At 43.6% G+C, this 20,852-nt stretch overlaps 1 protein-coding gene across 1 annotated transcript in view; it reads left to right on the forward strand.

Annotated features, from left to right (window-relative positions):
* LOC147729844 (protein unc-45 homolog B-like) overlaps positions 1 to 17,495 on the forward strand; it is a 67,083-nt gene extending 49,588 nt beyond the window's left edge. Inside the window, exons 11-15 of the mRNA XM_086954040.1 lie at positions 4,417 to 4,530; positions 9,043 to 9,158; positions 10,804 to 10,921; positions 13,516 to 13,674; positions 17,235 to 17,495. Coding sequence (XP_086810166.1) covers positions 4,417 to 4,530; positions 9,043 to 9,158; positions 10,804 to 10,921; positions 13,516 to 13,674; positions 17,235 to 17,495 — 768 coding nt within the window. The remainder of the gene's footprint in view (positions 1 to 4,416; positions 4,531 to 9,042; positions 9,159 to 10,803; positions 10,922 to 13,515; positions 13,675 to 17,234) is intronic.
* The last annotated feature ends 3,357 nt before the right edge of the window (positions 17,496 to 20,852 follow it).

Consider the following 20,852-nt stretch of genomic DNA (forward strand, 5'->3'; position numbering starts at 1 on the left):
CCACACGGGCACAGTTCGATCTCACCGGAGTGCCGACGTGCCCGCCTCTATGTCCATGAAGAGTGCTCCAGCTACGCCTGGGTTCCTGGAGCCGCTGAAAGACCCAGCTCCCGTGATCGCCCTGGACAGCTCTGTTGTACATGCGAGTGTTTCTTCGGGGCACATGACTAATTGGCGGCTGAGGAGACAACGCCGATCTATTTCTTGGGCTGCCCCGGCGACGTCTCGGCGCTTGCCGGATTGTGTGACTCTCCCTCCTTGGATGGTGAGACTGTGTTCGGACTTGGGTATGTTTTCGGGGTCAATGTTGACACAAACGGATTCCCGCCATACATGTTCGGATGGGTTTGGGTTGCTGAAGTCCTATGAAGCGATAACTCGGCCTGGCCCGCCCGGATCACTTGGACCCTCCACGCCGCTCTGTATACCGATTGATAAGTGGACGTATGTTTGTTCCATTGATAGAAAAGGCCAGGGATGATACCGTCCAGAGTCTAGTGGACTTATTGTCGGCTGTCGGTGCTTGGGGGACATTTGGCTGGGATTACATTGTTGGTGTGGTCGGTAATTGATGTTCTCCATGGATATTCTGATTTTGCTTTTAGGATGTCTCCTGGGCGCAGGGGTGAGGGGCGGGGCCGGGTGGCAAGATCGAGGGCCCTCCTCCACCTTTTTCTTCTCTTCTTCTTTCTCCTCTTTTCCTATATTTCGGGTCTCCATTAGGGCGACAGGCACGCTGCTGGGGGGGGGGGGCAGGCCGTGGCCTTCTGCAGGGGTGCAGGGTGGGGGGTAGGGGGATGGGGTTTGTCAAATTGTCCGTTATTTGTTTCTATGGCCCTTTAGTCTTTTTTCCCTTTTTAGTGTCGTCGTTCTTCATGTCTCCTACAATATGTTTCGTTTTTGAGGGGTGGGGTTCAGTTTTGCTACGGAACGGGTTTGTGCCTACATTTATCCTGATCTGCGTAACTTACCCCCAATGCTTCATTTGTATTTGTACTATTTGCGGATATCCTGATTCATGTTCATTATTGTAGGACCATGTATGACCGTATGGCACTTATTTTTCGTTTTTCCTTATTGTAAAATGAACCTTTATAATCCTGAATTCAGCCCTGTATGCTTGACTACAAGTCATGTCCTGGACATTTGTAGGACCCCGGTTTTTTTTTTTTTTTTTTTTTAGTGGTTTTTTATTTGGCGCACAGATGCTCCAGCTAAGGAGCGTCCTGGCGCCCGACAAGGCAGCTACACAACACAACTAGATAAAACAACACAAGCAAATAACTAAGGGAATAAAAACGTTTTCAAAGCGCGACGAAAAGAAAGCAAATCGCTCATAGCGCGAATTGCCGGGGGTAAGGAGTTCCACAAAGCAGCGGCCCGCACTCGGAATGAGCGTCCACCGGCCCTGCTTCGCTTAAAGCGCGGCACCACGGCCAATTCGAGGTCTGCCGATCTCAAGGGTCGTGCTGGGATGTAATTGGCCATGAGGGTCGTAAGGATCGTTGCCGGGGACCCCTTCAAGATCTTATAGGCGACGCAGAGGACCTTAAACTGAATCCGCTGAGCCACCGGAAGCCAGTGCAGCGCTCGTATGGTGCTGGAGGTAGGACAGAATCTTGGGAGGCCTACCACCGCTCTCGCTGCGGCGTTCTGGATCCTTTGCAGGCGCCCGATCTCAGCTACGTTCAGCCCGGCCAGCAGGGAACTCGTATAATCCAGCCTGGAGATGACGGTAGCTTGGATCATGAGTTGCCGAGTGGGGGCATCGAAGAACTTTAGCACAGGACGGAGCCCACGCAAGATGCCGAAGCAACATGCAGCCGTGCGTTTAGTGTGGCATGCAAACGTAAGGGAAGGGTCCAGCCAGACCCCGAGGTTCTTAAGCTCGGCGACTGGGATGGGAGCAGAACCCAACTCCTCCGGCCACCATCTCTCTCCCCACAGTTCCGGCTGTCTACCAAATACCATGACCTCGGTCTTACTAGCGTTTAGCTGGAGACAATTACACGTCATCCAGCTGGCGACCGCCCTCAGTCCTTGTTGAAACCTGGGAGCGTCGACTTCAGCATCCCCGCTGATCGTGACCGCTAGCTGGGTGTCATCGGCATATGACACCATGGTCATACCCCATTGTTTGACAACCTCAGCTAGCGGCCTTACGTAAAGATTAAACAGCGTAGGACTCAGCGAGGAGCCTTGGGGGACGCCCAGGTTCAACGGATGGAATTTGGACTGATAAGGCGGGACGGTCACGCTAAAGGCCCGGTTGGTTAAGAACGACCGGAACCACTCGAGAGCAGTGCCGGTAACACCAGCCTCCTCTAAACGCAGCAGAAGGATAGGGTGCGAGACGGTGTCAAAGGCAGTTTTCGAACTGTTACAACTATTCACATTGCTCTGCTGTATTTCTGCTTTGACTAGCGGCCGGCCGGGGTGGTTGTAGACCCATACTTGTAATTGCTTGAAGTAATAATAAAGGTTCTCAAAAAAAAAATATAATAATGTCTCAAACAAAATAAAGCATGGATGAACGCCTCCCGGCTCTAGCTGAATGGAGCCAAAACTGAAATTATCTTTTTTGGTCTTAAAAGCCAGCAAGCTTTGTTCTGACATTACTGGATCTGATATTATTCACCCGGTACAATGTGAGGAAACTGGGAGTGGAAGAGGAGATCATCATTTTCTTCCAGCTTTTTCCATCGACTATCTCAACAGTCTAAATGCTGGAATATCCACATCTCTCATCAATAAACTTCAGCTGTACCACAGTCCACGTTAGGCTAGCTTTGAGCCTTTATAAGTATGAATAAATCTCCCATGAAGAGGCCAGATTAGATAGGTTTCTCCAATTTTATTAAGTATTTTGGCGATTGAAAAGACCACTCCACTCCATACGCAAATAGGCAATGAGTGGCTTTTCTTTAAAAGAGAAAACATCCCAACCCTTTAAAGGAGGAAACCACTCCAGCATGCAACTATTGGAGCATACAAGTTTATACAGAGGAGACAGCACAAGCTTCCCGGGTCTGTAATACGTCACCATATTACCAAGAGGAGATTATCAACATAACAGCCTGCAATGTGTAGCAAACCTAAGAAAATCATGTCTTCCTTAATTTGAAATGGCACCATCGCTGACATCTTTAGTGGAGGGACTATTGATTGTATAGGAAGCAATGTACTTATATTATGGACAATAAAAGCATTGAAGCATCCTACATCCTATCCTTCCATCCAATAAGTAGGGGTGTGAGAATGGAAGTTATAGACTACTATCTGCCAGCAGCAAAAGTTCTGATCAATGGGCATACCTCGTGGATGTTTAGTATAACAAGAGGGACAATACAGGGGTGCCCACTATCCCCATTACTATTTGCCATCGCTGTAGAGCCGCTGGCAGCGAAATTACAGAAAACACATAATGACAAGGCCCTGCAGTGTTTTCAATGCCAAATTCTCATATCCCTATACGCCGACATTACCTTGTATATCTGTGACTTGAATCCGATACTGCGTGAGTTCATAGTGTTTGGGCGACTTTCCAGGGTCCAGATGAACTGGGGGAAGTCTAGTTTCTTCCCACTTACAGAAGCTACTAAGCGCTTCCCGATGGACTACCCATTAGAGTGGTGTGAGGAGGACCTGAAATATTTGGGGATCAGAGTCACCAGAGATAGGGGGAGCTTATAAGAGTGAACTACGGGACGGTCATAACTCGAATTGCAGACAGCGTTACACGATGGGTGGCACTGCCTTTTCCATGGCTGGGCGTGCGTCATTAATAAAAATGGTTATACTCCCCCAGCTACTGTATTTGTTTTTAAACATACCCTTTAACCCGGGAGCGAACTCCTTTAAGACGCTTAAATCAGAGATGATACGCCTTGTGTGGGGAGGTAAGCAACCCAGACTGCAGTGGGAGATAATGACGCGGCCTTACTCGAAGGGTGGGTTTGGAATACTGAATTTTGAACTATATTTTACTGCTGCACAGGCACATTACGCGTGCTTTTGGGTGGAGCAACCGAGGTACATGCCACAGGTGGCAGCAGAGCATTGGTTGGCACACCCCACACCTATTGAGGGGGCGCTATACCTTCCTGAAGGGGATCGAGATAGGTAGATGGGATGGATAGAATAGGTACCCTAACTAAACTGATGTGTCTATGATGAAGATGTACAGATCCTATTATATAACAATATGTATGTGAAATGTATACTATGCAATACTGAACCCGAACTGAACACAAAGTGGATAAATGTTGAAGTTGTACTTACAAGTAATCTGAAAACTTTAAAAAGATCTTTAGAAAAAATAAAAAAAAGATATAGCCTACTATAGAAAATACAAATGCTTCAGGCGCCTGTATGCTATTGCCACTAACCTTGAGCATCTATTGTGTCTTTTTGCAGTCGCTCATACCGCTGGCCCTCGAGGGCACTGATGTTGGAAAAGCAAAAGCCAGCCATGCTCTGGCCAGAATTGCTGCAGTTTCATATCCGGATATTGCATTCCCTGGAGAGAGGGTAGGTTTCCTTATGTAAAATGTATTTGTGCTTTCTAAAAATGTGCTCCACTTTCAGTCCATCTAGAGCTTTATAAGAAGTGAGACTATACATACTATATGTCTTTTATGCTCCAGAAATAGAGCAATCTTTTTGTGTGATATTGCCAACTCAAGAAATAACTCCCCTCCATTGATCTCACCAAACCGCAGAAATTGAAAGCTGTGTATCCTTGCACAAAATCCATGAGCCGCCTAGTCCTGTAGGTGAAAGGTTCACTACCCTCAAGTCAGGCCTCCTAAGCGATCCTTTACCTGGGGCGAGCTGTACAAAGCTATTTTGTAACTGCAAATCCTTCGATTTGCAAAATCAGAGGATTTGTGACGAGGTGTCTTCCCCCCAATTGCAAGTCAGAAAAGCATTTCTGACTAACAAAATGGGTTTCCCGACCCATATCTTATTGCTGTTAGGAATAAATGTGAAAGAGGCGATTTGGTGTCCTAGGATTTCACTATTGTGGTAGCATCACATTGAGTGCCTACACCTCAAAAGAGGTGGCAACTGGTAGAGTAAGTTCTCCCTTTGGGACACCGATCCCTTTGTGAATGGAGTTGACAGGCTTTGGGCAGTAAGTAATGGGCCAGGTGACAATTGGCTGCTCTTCACAATATCTTCCTAAGCTGGAAACATTTTTTTTAAAGCAGCACCGGTTGATTTCAATAACACGGGCTGTTTTGAAAAAAAAATTCCTATTTGAAAATACAAACATAAGAATTTTGGTCTAGTGTACCAGAGCTGGGGTAGAGTGGTGTGCACATGAGGTTTTGGCCAGCTGACTTGGGCCGGCCAAAAAGTAATGCACACTTGGCATGTTCTCTTGGGTGAAGAACATGCACAGGCCCATAGACTCCATCTGATTACCGAACCACGGCGCTCAGACCAATCACAAAGCTGCTGACAACAGCGCTGTAATTGGCTTAGGGGGGCTTGTGTGCTTCCTGTCTCAGTTTCGGCTCGGCGCGGAGGGACTACGAAGGAGAGACGCGGCGATGAGGTAAGTTTATTTTTATTTTACTACACCCCCCTGCTACACCACCCCTGATCCATGCAAGCCGCCACTGGCTATGACTTAATAAAAATCCTCCTTATCTACCAACAAGTTTGGCTTATAGACATATGGCTCAGAGGCCTTCTTCAGGGTTGAGATAGTTTCCCTACCTAGTTGCTACGTGTATTCATGCATAAAGGGCCCCAATAGAGAATTAATTTAGGGTCAGATGTACGACTCGCCAATTAGCGAGTTGCAAATTGCGTCGCATTTGCGACTCGCAATATGCTACTCGCTAATTGGGATTAACAACGGTGTCTGAGACATTGTTTGCAAATCCCAATGGGGTCATAAATTGCAAGCCTCATGCATATTAATGAGGCTGTCGCAATTTGCTACCCCATTGGGAATGGCTGGCACTCCCAGGGATGGTGGCCTCCATATCTGGGACTGCTTTTAAATAAAGCATTTTTTTTAGTGCAGCCCGTTTTTTTTAAAGGAAAACGGGATGCATTAAAAAAATAAAAATTTAACTTTTGAGTTTCATTTTTTAAGGGCAGGCAGTGGTCCCAGGGACCACTGCCTGCCCAAAAAATTGTGCAATCATTCACAAATGGGAAGCGGTCCCTTGTGGACCCCTTCCCATTTGTGGGCGCTTTACCACCCTTCTCAGAAGGGTGGTAAACTGTGAGTGTTTTGCGACCGCAATTGTGGTTGCAAAACATTCTTATATAGCTTAAGGAGTCGCTATTAGGAAGGGACGCTCTTGGAACGCCCCTTCCTAATAGCGAGTCGCTAATCCTATTTTGTGAGTCCCAAATTGATTTGTGACTCGCAAAATGGGATTAGTACATGGGCCACAGGTGTTTTGCGAGCGCAAACGGGTCTAAAACCCATTTGGGCACACAACAAATCTTTGTACGTCTGGACCTTACTTCTTTGGGTTGAAATACTTAAATTCACATAACGTTGTCTAGGGGTTATCATGTCCCCATGGTAGTAAGAAGGGATTTATCTCCTGTCCCTCACAGTGGACTCCATGACTTCGGTAGTCTGCCACTGGCGGAAGGTCGCATTCTGTGTGATATAAATTAACAAGTCAATATCTAACCATTCATACAACATCCATTTTAGATGTTCTAAAATAGATGTGTTGCATGCATCTTGCATAAGGATCCTGTGAAGCAATTCGGAAGTTAATCATTAAATGTTTGCTTGGCAAATAAAAATCAATTGCAAAGGGTTCTTTTTGGTTCATTGGTTCACCAAATGGTACCCATCAAGATCGTTAAGATTCTGATCTATTTTAAAACCCTTACCCAAGCCTTAGGCGCATGGTCAGATCAGTATGATGGAAAAGCCCTAGCAGGAAGGGATTACACATTAATTCCCAGCCATCAAGATGGATGGAAGGAAGACCCAAGCAGGCCGCTTTCCTGTATACAAGAGCACTAAGAGGCAATATGAATATTTGAATAAACGGGGTCAGTATCGGGCCCGCAAAGGAAGGGAGCCTATGAGTCCTCCTTCCTATGGATACATGGGCACCAGGGACACCCCAAAAACTCAACAGCTCTTGAGGAGACCGACTGTTGCTCATCCAGGGCCCGATGTAGGTAAATCTTTTTTACCACCTCTTAAATACCGATTCATACCGAATCGGTATTTAAGAAGTGGTAAAAAAGAGCACGGCAGATGTAGGTAAGTAATTACCGAATCGGAAGGATTCGGTATTTACCGATTCGGTAAATACCGAATCGGTAATGCCCATTGATTCCTATGGGCATTGAAGCCCATAAGAATCAATGGGAATTACCGAATCGGTATTTACCGTATCGGTAAATACCGAATTTTGCAAGGGTGCAGGGGGTGTCACTTTGACACCCTCTGGCACCCCAATTACAGGCATGTGTGCCATGTGGCACACATACATGCCCTAAGGGCATGTCTGTGTGTCACATGGCAAAGGTGTGCATGCACAGATGTGCATGCACACCTGGATTCGGTATTTTACCACCCAATTGGATTGGGTGGTAAAATACCGACTCCTAAAGGCCTGTGGCACTGTTGTCAGTGCCACCTACATGTGGAATTTACCGATTCGGTAAAAATACAGATTCGGTATTTTACCGAATCGGTAAATTTACCGAATCGGTAAAATTACTGATTCTTAAATAAAACGTCCCCTATGGGCCCGATGTCGGTAAAATTGATTTACCGATTTTCAATTACCGAATTTTACCGATTCGGTAATTGAAAATCGGTAAATCAATGTGGTGGACATGTAGGTATTTCCAGATGTGTAAATACCGAATCTGTCACATTCGGTATTTACCGATTCTGTAAATACAGAATCGGTATTTACCATTGATTCCTATGGGCTTCAAAGCCCATAGGAATCAATGGGAAATACCGATTCTGTATTTACAGAATCGGTAAATACCGAATTTTGCTAGGGTGCAGGGGGTGTCACTTTGACACCCTCTGGCACCCCACAAAAAGGCATGTGCGCCATGTGGCACACAGACATGCCCTAAGGGCATGTCTGTCTGTCACAAGGCTAGGTGTGCATGCACACATGTGCATGCACACCTGAAATCGGTATTTTACCACACAATAGGATTGTGTGGTAAAATACCGATTTTGTAGGGCCTTTGGGACTCAGAAGAGTCCCACCTACATATGAGATTTACCGAATCGGTAAAAATACCGATTCGGTATTTTACAGAATCGGTAACTTTACCGAATCTACATGCCAAATCATGTATACCGGTTGGTAACGGCCGAAAATACCAATTTTCGGCCGTTACCGACCGACCTACATCTGGCCCTACATCTCTAAAGCCTAATACCGGTCGGAAACGGCCGAAATCGGCCGTTTCCGACCGGTATAAAGGCTCCTACATCGGGCCCTCAGTTTACAAGACCAACATTATTACCAGCAAAATACTGGTCTAAACATGAGCGATATATACCATTGCAGTCGCCTCCTTAATGCTGATTACTATGTTGAACTGACAATGTGAGGGAGTAGAGAGTGTTTTGACTGAGAATGCCCCCTACAAATCAGGTTATACCTACTCACCCATCCACTTGAAATGACAAGCAGGTTCTCTCACTGATGGGAATTTACTACCAGCGAGCAAACTACGGCAGAAACGTCCACTTGCTGTCCATGTCTTACATTTGAGGTTGCTTCTGTAATGAAGTCTCTTCATCTTGGTACTTTATACGTGTCAATAAGTGAACGCTCGGCATCTCTTGGCAGATTCCTGGGCCACCAAGACCTGGAGTTAAAAGTCTCCAAATCGGTGCACCCATTTCCTCCTCCAATACACACTTAGGCACTTATTACGAGTTAAGGGGTAAATTCCGATCCCTGTGCAAACGTGTTTGCTCAGGGGGTCCAAGGTTCCTGCGTTATCGTGTGTGAATCCCAAGTACAATTCCATTCACTTCAAATAAAACCTGTCTTTGTTCCTCAGGTGTACGAGGTTGTGCGGCCGCTAGTCAGTCTGCTGAACACAGAACGGGACGGCATGCAAAACTTTGAGGCTCTTTTAGGTCTAACAAATTTTGCAGGAAAAAGTGACAAATTACGGTGAGTAGCTACTGTCTTTAAAAAACGGTTATTGATATGCAAAGTGGAGAGATTTCTGTATGCATCGCTTTGGGACATCAGCTCAAAATTTTCATTTGACAGTTACACTTGGCATCCAAATAAGATGCTCACCCCCAAATCGGTGATGCTGGGGTGCATCCTTCCAAGTGGCAAAGGTAGGATGTAGTTTCCAAGTTGTGGTCAAAAGTGAAGAGTGGGATCAGGCTTTCAGTGAAGGACCTGTGAATCAACCCAGCCTTAGCCTAGAGTCATCGATTTGTCACAGTCATCTTTAATAATTGGGCGTCACCTCCAAAAACAGTAAGTATATAGTTAACTTTAGATTGTATTCAAGTTTTTCTTTACAACCAGAATGCCCACCCTAAGTCTTGTCCAAATTCTAACAAGTTCCGAAAACCACTGAAGATCATTTATGATTGGCCAGTGTTTCTAAAAAAAAAGGGGAGATATGAGAAGCCTTCTTTAGACCTATCATTAAAACAACTGTAATGTAAAAATTAAGGTTAAGCTTGAAAAATCTCTGATGGTTAAATTCGACGGTCTGTGTGACTTATGAACCAGTATGCCACAGTAGCCAGCCCTATAATATGGCTATGTGCACATAACTCCAAGACTACCAGTTTATCATCAAGGTAAACATAAATAGGGAAGTATAAAGTTAATCTACTTAACCTCCCTTGTCGATATTGTGGATTTGATGTAAGTTCAGATTGTTATTAAAACGTAAATATTGCAATAAAACCCCCTGTAGTGAGGCCCCCATTATCATTTCCTTGGCCTCATCATCTCCAGCCGCTTGAATGGTTACTCTAGTCTCCCTACACCTATCCAGAAATTGGCCCCATTTCAGGTAGCCGCAAAAGTGGCGGATGTTCCTGCCAACATTGCTGTGTATATTGACCACTGTATGGTTGCAAAAGGGGGATGGCTTTTATTCATGGTTGAACTCAGCTGTACACAAACTACTCCCCGAATGTGAACACAGAATGACATGTAGTGCGTACCAGACCAAGGTCGAGACAAGGATATCGGGCTCAACAGGATTTAAAATCCTAGGAACATAATATTAATTAACCTTTTAATGCAACTCGTCCAGTGCTATAGCAAGGGCGCAGGGGCCTTAATGCAGGGATGGAAATGTACCCCTTAACCCCTGTTGGATATGAAAATAATGCTGTTATTTGGGTGAAGGGGCCCCCTCTAACCCCTTTGTCCTGATACTACTGCATCTGCTGCATAATTGACAGCTACGTCTGACTCCATCAGAAAATAGCCAAGATTTCCCTTGCAGGCTCAATCACAGGAAATGTATTTTATGGTGTCAGTATAATGTAAACAAACTACTTGACATGCATAACTTGTTTCAGCCAGAACCAACCTGCTGAATGGTAACCACTACATAATGGGTATGCATTCCACTAAGATTTTTGCTAATTTTGTATTGCATTTCAATGTAAATGGTTATTTTATGTAAATTTGAGTCAGTGTCAGGGACTTGCTGGCCAACTAACTGGTCACACTGTCTTTGTTAAAAGGTTACACGGGGCTTAAGTTAATTCCTTGCACACTGTTTATGCTCTGGTCCTGTGTATTGATCACTGTTTCTCATATTTGGAATCTGCAGGCAAAAGATCATCAAAGAAAAAGCAATTCCAGACATAGAAAACTACATGTTTGAGAACCACGAACAGATCCGGCTGGCAGCCACAGAGTGCATGTGCAACTTGGTGATAAACAAAGAGGTGAGAGGTCACCGCCGTGTGAATGCAGATTGGAGGGAAGAGAGGGATGATGAGCTAATGTAGACAAGTAAGGCCATGATGGGAGAGACAACAGAGGGGTTAGTCTGAGTCTGGTGGTGAGTTGAAGGGTTAAGGGCAGGCACTGTGTCAGTCTGTAAGATTCTGTTGAACAGAAAATCAACTCGTACTATAAGTGAACAGAATGGTCAAAGACATTAGAAATATCAATTTATAAGACTGATTTTGTAAGAAGGCATATGCAGTCACAGAGGGGGTGCCTGATAAATAGATACAAGGTGATATAGGAAATATATGTAGCAGGACAGAGGAGAGAGAATTCTCAGTCTTGATCTGAGCTGCGACTGAGCTCCCAAACTAAAAAATTGCAGGGCTCATATGGGTGACTTGGTATCCAGATACATGTCCATCAGGTGTTATGTCTAATTGGACCAACCATGCAACAATCAAGGTAAAGGGCAGATGTACAAGAAATCAGTTATGCAAAAAGTGGTCAAAAATTGCTCACTGACTTTATATGAATCAATTATGATTTTGTGAAATGACCTTTGTACTGCTAGGTTGGTTCATAAAATAACCATTACGAGTGGGTCGCAAATCAACCTACCTCATCAATATTCAAGAGGTAGGACGCAAATTGCAACTCACACAAATTGGATGCACTCACAGGGATGGTGGCCTGCTGGGGTCAGACCAGTATGTCTGTTATAATATTTTATTAAAGTACTTTTTTTAATGTAGCTTAAAGGTAACGTCTGAATTTAGGCAAAAAATGATCGAGAGTTGATACAGGTCCCTTGAACTCCTGCCCAATGGCAAACTTTTTTTTTTCATTCACAAAGGGGATGTGGATTCACACGGACCCCTTCCAGTATGCAAATGAATTATCACCTCCTTTGAGGAGTCAGTAACTTATCAATGGTTGTGACAAAATTGGAGTCGTAAACCATTGATAGATAGCATTCCAAGTTGCAACGTGAAAGGGATGCCCTAAATTTGTCCCTTCCAACTTGTGATGCACAAAGCACTTGAATTGAAAAATGTGTAGAGTAAATTTAAAAAAAAGTAATTTAGCATATACTAATTGACAAATTATAAGTCAAAGTTTTGCTAGCACATGATTTTACTAAGTCAAATTAATCCAAATGAAGCAAATCTGAGTTTCAGATGTTATAAAACAGCGGGGGTATATGCATATATTTGTATTTTTTAACACATTTGTATTGTTTGAGTTTTTAATATTTTGTAAACCTAACTTTAATATTTCAGTTTTATATGTGCTGTATTGTTTATTTTTTTAATTGTACCTTATTATATATATAGTTGAAATTGAATGTTTAAAAAACGTTATTTTAAAAAACAATATGTGATATTTCTTATATATATTTACTTTTTCTAATATGTATTTTATGTTATTAACTTTATATTTTAATGCTAGTAATATGTTGATACATTTGTAAAAAATATATTTTTGTATTTATTTTAACAATATTGTTTACAATAATATTTTTGTCGCAACATTTTTGTATTTTACATTATAAGTATAGGATCACAATATTGTGAAATGTGAAATAGTTCACAAACAGCTCCGGTCATATAATTTATTAGGCAACGAACTCTTCCCCGTTTACTGGGTAGCTCAGCTTAATTAGAAAAAAGTTCTTGTGTCTAAAAATCACTTCACACTTATATCTGATGAATAAGAAACTACTTAGTTCCTGAAGGTTGCTGAAAATTCATATTTTCAAAGACATCAGTCCAAAACATTGGCTTGTCTGCTATTCCTTTCCTGGAGACATTTGGAAATACTCGGCGAGTGTTTTCACAAAGTGGTGAGCGGTACCATAAGATGACTGAACTCTACCTACCTTTGTGCCAATGTGTTCTGCAAGTGAACGCGGTATCCCTGTATTAATGCCATAAGCTGTCTAGCTCAGTGGTTGGAAAGCCCTATCCCTGTGTCAATCGTATGAGCCTAAAAGCAGCAGATGGCAAACCTCTGTATACCTTTCCAAATTAACTATTCATCTACTCCTACAGGCTAAACGTTTAATACTCAAATCCTAATTCTAAAAGACATTGAAACCTTGGAGCAGAAAGGATCTCTAGCCAGGTACCAATCCCTGTGCTATAAAAGGCACTCTATCCAGTGCAACTCAACTGAGCCTTGCAGCCCAAGAGGAGAGATGCTCAGTGCCCCAGGGCCAATTGTATCACCCTCCAAGTTTACATGTAACGGTATCCCTGCCTGTGTGTCACCTTGTGAGATGTTTATAGAGAGGGGCATTGATTTGCATCCTTGTGCTAATATGGATTCCCCAGAGTTGTAATACTCTGTCGCTGACTAAATAACATCATCTATGCATCCCTAGACGTGAACGGTTCTGTAGCCTTGTGCCTGCCCCTTGAGCCATCCAATCTGAGACGAGAACGTCTGTATCACTGTCCCAATTCCTTATTGTCACACAAGAAGTTGCCTACAAGAAGTTAAGTGCTATGTTCCTACTTTGCCAGTCTAAAGAGATTCAAGGCTATTGATTATGTGTTTGGCAACAGCTCTTTCTGCTTCATTGTAGGTGCAAGAACGATTTCTGGAGGAAGGTAATGACAGGATGAAACTGATGGTGCTGCTGTGCAGTGAGGAAGATGAGGAGAAGCTCCAGCGTGCCGCCGCCGGTGCTCTTGCCATGCTCACCTCCTCTCAGAAGAAGCTGTGCTTCAAGATGACTGAAGTGGTAAGAAGGAAGTGCACACACATCCCAGCTGGGCAATCAAAGTAAAAAATACCTAAATCGCATTGTCTGCACTGCTCAGGATTCAGACATGGGAGGAGATCTGGTGCCTCACACACCACCAACAGCACCACTACTGACTGCAATGCCAAGGGTATAGTTTGTATGTTCAAAATGTTCATGACATTTTTGCTAATGACTTAAAGGCATCTTCCATGCAAGAAATAGTTAGATTTACGTAGAATAGTGAAGGCAAACTTTAAAACATTCTTAATCACCTCTATCTTCGAAGGGCTGAAGGACAGTGAATGGCACTGGACTGACATGACTGAATGAGGCCAAGTCAAAAGTGATTTGTGTCTGTCTGGACCTGTGGTGCGGTGCAGTTGTTCCTACGTAACATCGAAAAGCATTGGGTCAACCATTGGGCATCCCACCTCTAAACTTCCCTGTATGAAAGAAGCTGAATAACACTTTCAGCCCACAACTGATCCACTTGCAGTCTGGAGGTCCCCAGTACCTTGGACGTTACGGAGGCTGGGTTCAGCGCATGGCACAAGGTTGACGCAACACTGCTCCGGCTGCACAGCACATGACATATAGTAGTTGACAAGGGCAGTTTTCCTGTGATCTTCATGGCTATGAAATGTATACCAAGGGCTGTTGTAGTACCTGATTAATTATAAGTGAGTGGTGCCCGCCCCTTTAGGGGATGCCCTCCTGTCTGCGAAGGAAAGGTACCTGGTTGCCACAGGTTCACATTTGTTCCCCACTCTTTCTGCCAGTTGGAAAGTTCTGCAGGAGTGTGCACATCTTCCCTTTGTGCTTTCCAGTATGCTCGCTGATAGCACCCTCAGACGGAATACCTTCTCAAACGTATGACTAGGCTTTCGTGCTCTTCTCTGCTAGAAAACATACAATGCCCCAAGTTCCGACTGTTTCTGCTTCGCTCTCCCTTGAGTTCTCATTCTAATCGAATGTTATACACCTGCCCTTGTGCATCTCTTTGCGTCACAGCATGCGCTGGGATGGCAGACACCCAAACAAGGATGAGAAGCCGTCCTGGCTTCTCCCTTCAGGCTAGTACTGTCCCATCTTGGTTGTAAGTAAAAGGCTGGAGCTGCCAGTTCCATGCAGGTGACTGCTAGGATGGTGCTGCTTGTTTCTGAATATGATTGTTGTACAAGTACTTTCTTCACAATGGCTTTGAATGGTCAGCCACTCTTGCCAGCTCCATGACTGTAACAGCTAGCCATGCAGAGTTTCTGTTATTGCTGTTACTGCTAGGCTGCATCTTCCTGTCTACTACTGTAGTTATGGCCCTGTCTAACCCATAGTTGCAAGCTCTTAGGCATATATTGCCTGCTTTGCAGGTGTTACTGCTCAGCTGGGGCTACGCCATCAGGACTGTGGCTGCTGTGCTGGTTTGGGGCACATCACGGGCCAAGAATGTTACCGCCATGGTATGACACTATACGTATGGCTGACGCAGCTTTTCATATACGAACAACAATTATTGTGTTATTGCGAAAGGCAGTGTTTTGTGCCAGAAGCTTCTTCTAATAAATTCAAATTACCCTTTTGAAAAACATGACTAAATGAGTTTGTTAGTGTAGCTAATCTACAACAACGACATACATCAGTTCTAGGAACTAGAGCTAAGGTATGTCATTGGGAAAGAGTGTAAACTACTAAGGTGCCATGGTACTCGGACATACTCAGGAACTAAAGGTTCTCTGATCTGCGCTTCATAAGATAGATGGCAGAAGTAGTACATAGCGCACACGTTTCCAACTGTACTTATGTTTACCTGAATCACTAGCAACTGTAGGCTGCAGGTAAGATGACCAATTCCCTCCTGAGAAAAATCCTACTAGTTGCTTGCGATGATGTGTCTCACTGTGCCAACCTACCCCATGGTCAGATTTGCACTGGTAGGGAGAATTGGAAGCTGTCCTTTTGTCCTTTACTCTTTCAGGTGTACAAGAGCCATCACATTTGCAATGAAGCTGCCATCTGTCGTGAACTAACAAATCGAATGTTCAGTAATAAAAGCTGAAACAATTTGGAAAAAACAATTACAATGAAATATAAAACTGTAAATCTCATTCCTTGTAAGGGAAGATAGTTCTAATATTAAAGCAGAAAAAAAAGATGTGACGAGACAAAGGTAGAGAAAGGGGTTAACAGGAGGAACTGGGGTTCAAGAAGGAGAAATTAACTAATTTTAAAGATGTGTGACATAGGGTGGTTGTTGGAGGTTGTTCCTTCGAAAAAACAAAGGAAGAAGGGGATGAGACAGTGAGAAAAGGAAGATGGGAGAGAAAATGAAGATGGGAGGGAAAAAGGATCCGGGGATCGGAGATCTTAGGGTCACCCCTGGAACAGAGATTGTAAATGAATGTGTCACTAGAAGTGGGAAGGGGTGCATGGTGAAGGATAAAGGATCTATTCATACATTCAACATAAACCAACTCAGGGCAGCCATTTTCAATAATATTGTGATTTACACTTTAAAGAAAGCATGTAAAGACAATTTTTGAAAACAGACCTGCTATGAATTAGTTTCTGGGTTCTAGTGAATGGCATCAGTCTTAAAAATCAATTAAACAATTTACATAAATGGTTTCCAAGATTTGGCACTCTGTGAATTTGTTATTCCAAGAAATCAACACACTACTTTTTAAAAGACTGGCTAAACTCCCAAGCGTGTGCACTATTGGAACCGTCACATGGTATAAAATGTGATTTGGTCTCACTGTAACTTAGAGAAGGTGTCATGATTAACATCATCATGTCTTCCCTCTAAAGTCATTGAGTGGAAAGTTGCCTGGTGGCACTGTTATCACCAGGTGTACCTATCCAGCACCCTTTTCTAAATGTATTTGCATAGTAGGGACACTGTTCTCTAGTCTGGAATACAGGCGTACAGCGGTATGTCTCCCTGTGGGATGTTGTGGTGCCTCAAAAGTGCAGAGGGGGGCTTCTGTTTCTCCTTCTGCAGATTCAGTGTTGTCACCAGGTGGTAACCTGTTTGGTCGCATCCATTGCCTGTATCCTGGTTGAGTGAGCTCCAATGGACAGGACCATCTAACCCATTACTGTTAGATTAACATTATTAGCCAGCCTTGTACACCTAGAGAACACCTGAAAGTAAATATAAATGCAATTAAACGGATGTAATGAAGGCACAGGCATACATTTTATTGTAATCTAACACTCAACATAGTAAGGAATTGATGTTGTTGACTATTTGCAGTGCTCACTATTCTTTTCTTTAAGAAACAGTCAGTGCCAATGATTGCGTACAGCCCCTGGTATAAAGTGGGATATGATCCCTAGTGAGAAACTGTTTATTAAATAAATGCCACGTATTGCAGCTGTTATGCTGATGGACATGTTGGGCACTTGAATGGCATTACCTGCAAGCCGTATTATTTCATAAAGGCAATGCTACCATGGTGGTGATTGGTATTTTTAATGAATTCAAAGTCCTGGTCTAGAACTTGATCAATGTAGCATTGTCTTATTGTGACTGTTCAATTCCTGTCTGTCCCTTACAGACAAACCAATGGGTGGAAATCATGCAACGGCTTTGCCTGAGTGAAGATCTGCAGGTGCAGCACCGCGGCGTGGTGATCGCCTACAACCTGATCAACGCGGACAAGGAGCTGGCCAAGAAGCTGGTGGAATGTGAGATGCTGGAGATCCTGACAGTCATAGGCAAGCAGGAGGACAACCCCAAGAAGCAGCACATCATCAACGTAGCACGCGAAGCCTTGATCAAATGCATGGATTACGGGCTTATTAAGCCCTTCTCTTAAGCGTACAAAGGATGGATTCATCTAGCACCATTCCCAGGACCCTGAAGGGCTTGTTGGACTCTGACGACAATCTGCTTTTTACGTGCACCAAAGAAACTGTGAAAGACAGGCACTTTCTGACCATGACCCCTCGGTGAGGGAGGAGACTTGTATACTGCAACACCATAAATGAATTCAAATCTATGCACCTAACTAGAAACCAACACAACTGCTATCCAAACAAAATCAGTTTCTGGGCCTATTCGGCATGTGTCACACTGAACTGGCTCCAAAATGTGTCATCGGTGAAGAAGCATCAGTATTTGTCATGCACGGAGTTGAACACGTGTTCTTCCTAACTGTATTTGTTTAATGCCATTGACCACGTATTGTATTTAACCATGACTCTGGATGAATCAAGGGGTCAAAAGGTCCCAGCTAGACCGTTCCTAGTCATGTCATGTCCAAAGTGCTGCCATGTCACCCACCTTACCTCTCACCTACCCACCTAGGTTCTTCCACAGTGGTAGCTCTCTGCTCCTTCACACACGTGCCACAGAACTGCACATCTTGGATATCAGAGTCAAGAGGCCTGGAGCAGAGTGACCGCCCTTGGCATGCTTATGCTGACACTTCCTCCCTGGCCTTCTCTGTGCAGTCTGTACTGCAGTCACATAGTTTGTGACTTGGAAGCATCAAATTCACCTTCAGCAAATAAAGACTCGTTGATTATTTTCGTCCAAACAATATGAGTGGTGACCTCCTGCAGGAAAAGTACTATTTCCCTTCAGTTAGGGTCTCCCGCAGGCAGAGTCCCTGTCACAACCCCTCAGTTGAAAGAAGTTTTCTTGCGCGAGTCCTGTTATTTCACATATAGTGCTTAAATGTATCATTTATTCTGTTTCCGTGCACTCGGAAATTGTAGCAGAATAAGAGTCCAGCACATGGACATTTAGTAATTTCCTCGCATTGAGGCAATTGGCCTACTCAGGAGGTGGACATCTCAGCCATTAGACATCTCCATGCAGCTGCAGTCCCAAATGGGAGCCCAGAACACAGGCTGCTACATGGGGGAGCAGAACTCTCAGAAGTAGCCAGGGCTTTTCTCTGGCTTATTCAGCAAGTACCTTTGCACGACCAGAACCTCAAAAGTACATATGTGAATTATTCACAATCATTTCAGAAGCATAATAAACAACTAAAGAACTGCTCTGTTATTCCAGGGCACTTTCTCATTTCACTGCAGATCAGATCTTATCATCCCCCACATATATGGTAAGATTAACTTGCTAGGACAGGGGTTCTAAAGATTTTCACCTCTGTGGACCTCCGCTTAATCGTTACTGGAATCCGGGGGCCCCCACTGAATCATTATAGGAATCCAGATGACCCCAGCTTGAGCAATTTCATTGATTTAAACCTCAAAACCATACCCCAAAAATATGGAACGAAACATTTATCAAACAAATACACAAATGATTAAATATTTAATTTTGCTCACAAATATGTTCAGTTCCTATATTCATTGTGATGCACTTGCGCTGCTCCCACACGCCAATATAAGGATAACAGTTTTTAGCCTCCATTTTCAAATGGCTTCACACTTACATGACGTTATAAAATGTTCATTTTTATATTTTGCTTCTTGATTTATATAAACATTAATCTTCAATATTGTTAATTTTTGAAGCAGCTGCATACCCCTGAGTAGGCGTTGCGGACCCCAGGTTACGAACCGCTGAGCTAAGACCCCTCTGTTGCAGGCCCAGTGCTACCTGGAGGCTGAAGCTGCAGAGGGAACAACAGCCATCCTAAACTCTGAAGCAAGCTTTCCGCAGCCAAAACGAGTGGCATTACTGTTTCATGGCTCATGAACATGTTGGCAACATTATCGGCCTGCCATCTGCCCCTCAAACTGGCTGTGAGTGTACCTCCGGCTGCAAAGAGTGTACCTCCTGCTACAGAGTGTAGTTACAAAGAAGCCTCCCCAGCTCTTAAAAGATGCCCCCAGATCAAACTCTTTGCCAGGGAAACATTACTCAAAAGACTTGATGCATTACACAGAGGTCGCCTGATATTGAAATAAGACATCACCATAACTCACGAAGAATCGTATGTTACTTATGTACATATACATGCCATTCACTAGCTCCCCTCATCCCAACTGCCCTCCTCCACGCCTTATTTTATTAGCATTTCTAAAGACCCTTCAACCATTAAAAGAGTATCGGAACGCTTTAAGGAACCAGCAACATAAGTTCTTATGGCCAACCTTCTTACTTTTGACAAAGTTAATCTTGAACTACCCCTGCTGCAAATAAATAAAAACTCACAAAAATTCAAAGCCAGATTCAGCCTTCAACTGATGGTCTATACATCCCTTCCATAGCTGACCCGCTCTGCGCCTCAACCCAATGTTAGTCCCCAAGTGTACAGTTATCTAGTCTTTCGGGAGCCTGCGGCTTCTGGAAACTGTTTACATATCATAGGGAAAAACCAAGCAGTACCCACAGTAAAAGTACCAAGCCTTGAACTAAAGTTTGTATGCAGCACATAATATTTATTTCCAAATGCCAACTTTTTAGAAGGTGTTTCTCGTGGTCTGTTTTGTATGATTTTCTGATGTGTGGATGTATATGAAATGTTCAAACTGAAATAAAAATGAATTATCACTTTCAGATTTTGCTTGTGTATTTATAGAAAAACGTGCACACTTATGAAAAGGACCATTCTTAACATTGACCACAAACCCACAAGTGTCACAGTTGCCTTTAAAAGTGATGACATTGCAGTCAAAGATACCACTTAAAGGGCTAGTTATTCTAGTACTTCATTTTACCATGACCTCTTCAGCTGAATAAGAGAAAAGCATCTGGCACACAGACGGGTGATTGGATAGTCTGAAAGTGCAAACCATTTACAGGGCACTGCAGATTTCAGTGATAGGATTTTGTACTAACCTGTGATATTTGTGTTTTTTTCCACAAAATAAAAAAGTTTAAAAACTATTACAACTATCACGATCATAAAACACTGAAAACTAGATTAAGGAGCTACTGGGTAAAAGGAATTCTTATTGCCAATCTTTATGTACTAACTGGCAGCCAGAAGGAGTAAGTCCCATCCTTACACCTGCATTCCAGGAATAAATCAAGAGTACTCCTGGCTTACTCCTGGAATACAGCATTAGGTCATGTGTACTCCTTGAGTAAGTTCCAAGAAAATCTTTGTGACTCGGGAGCCCAAACTTTGCATACCTTGCTTAATGGTAATATTTATCAAAGGGTGCGTTGCTATCACACCACATACCGTGGTGCAAAAGCCACGCAAACCTTTAAAATGCGATTTATCAAGCCACGCAAGGCCCCCTTGTGTTGC

Source organism: Lissotriton vulgaris, chromosome 2_1, assembly GCF_964263255.1.
Source record: "Lissotriton vulgaris chromosome 2_1, aLisVul1.2, whole genome shotgun sequence".
Lineage (NCBI taxonomy): Eukaryota > Metazoa > Chordata > Amphibia > Caudata > Salamandridae > Lissotriton > Lissotriton vulgaris.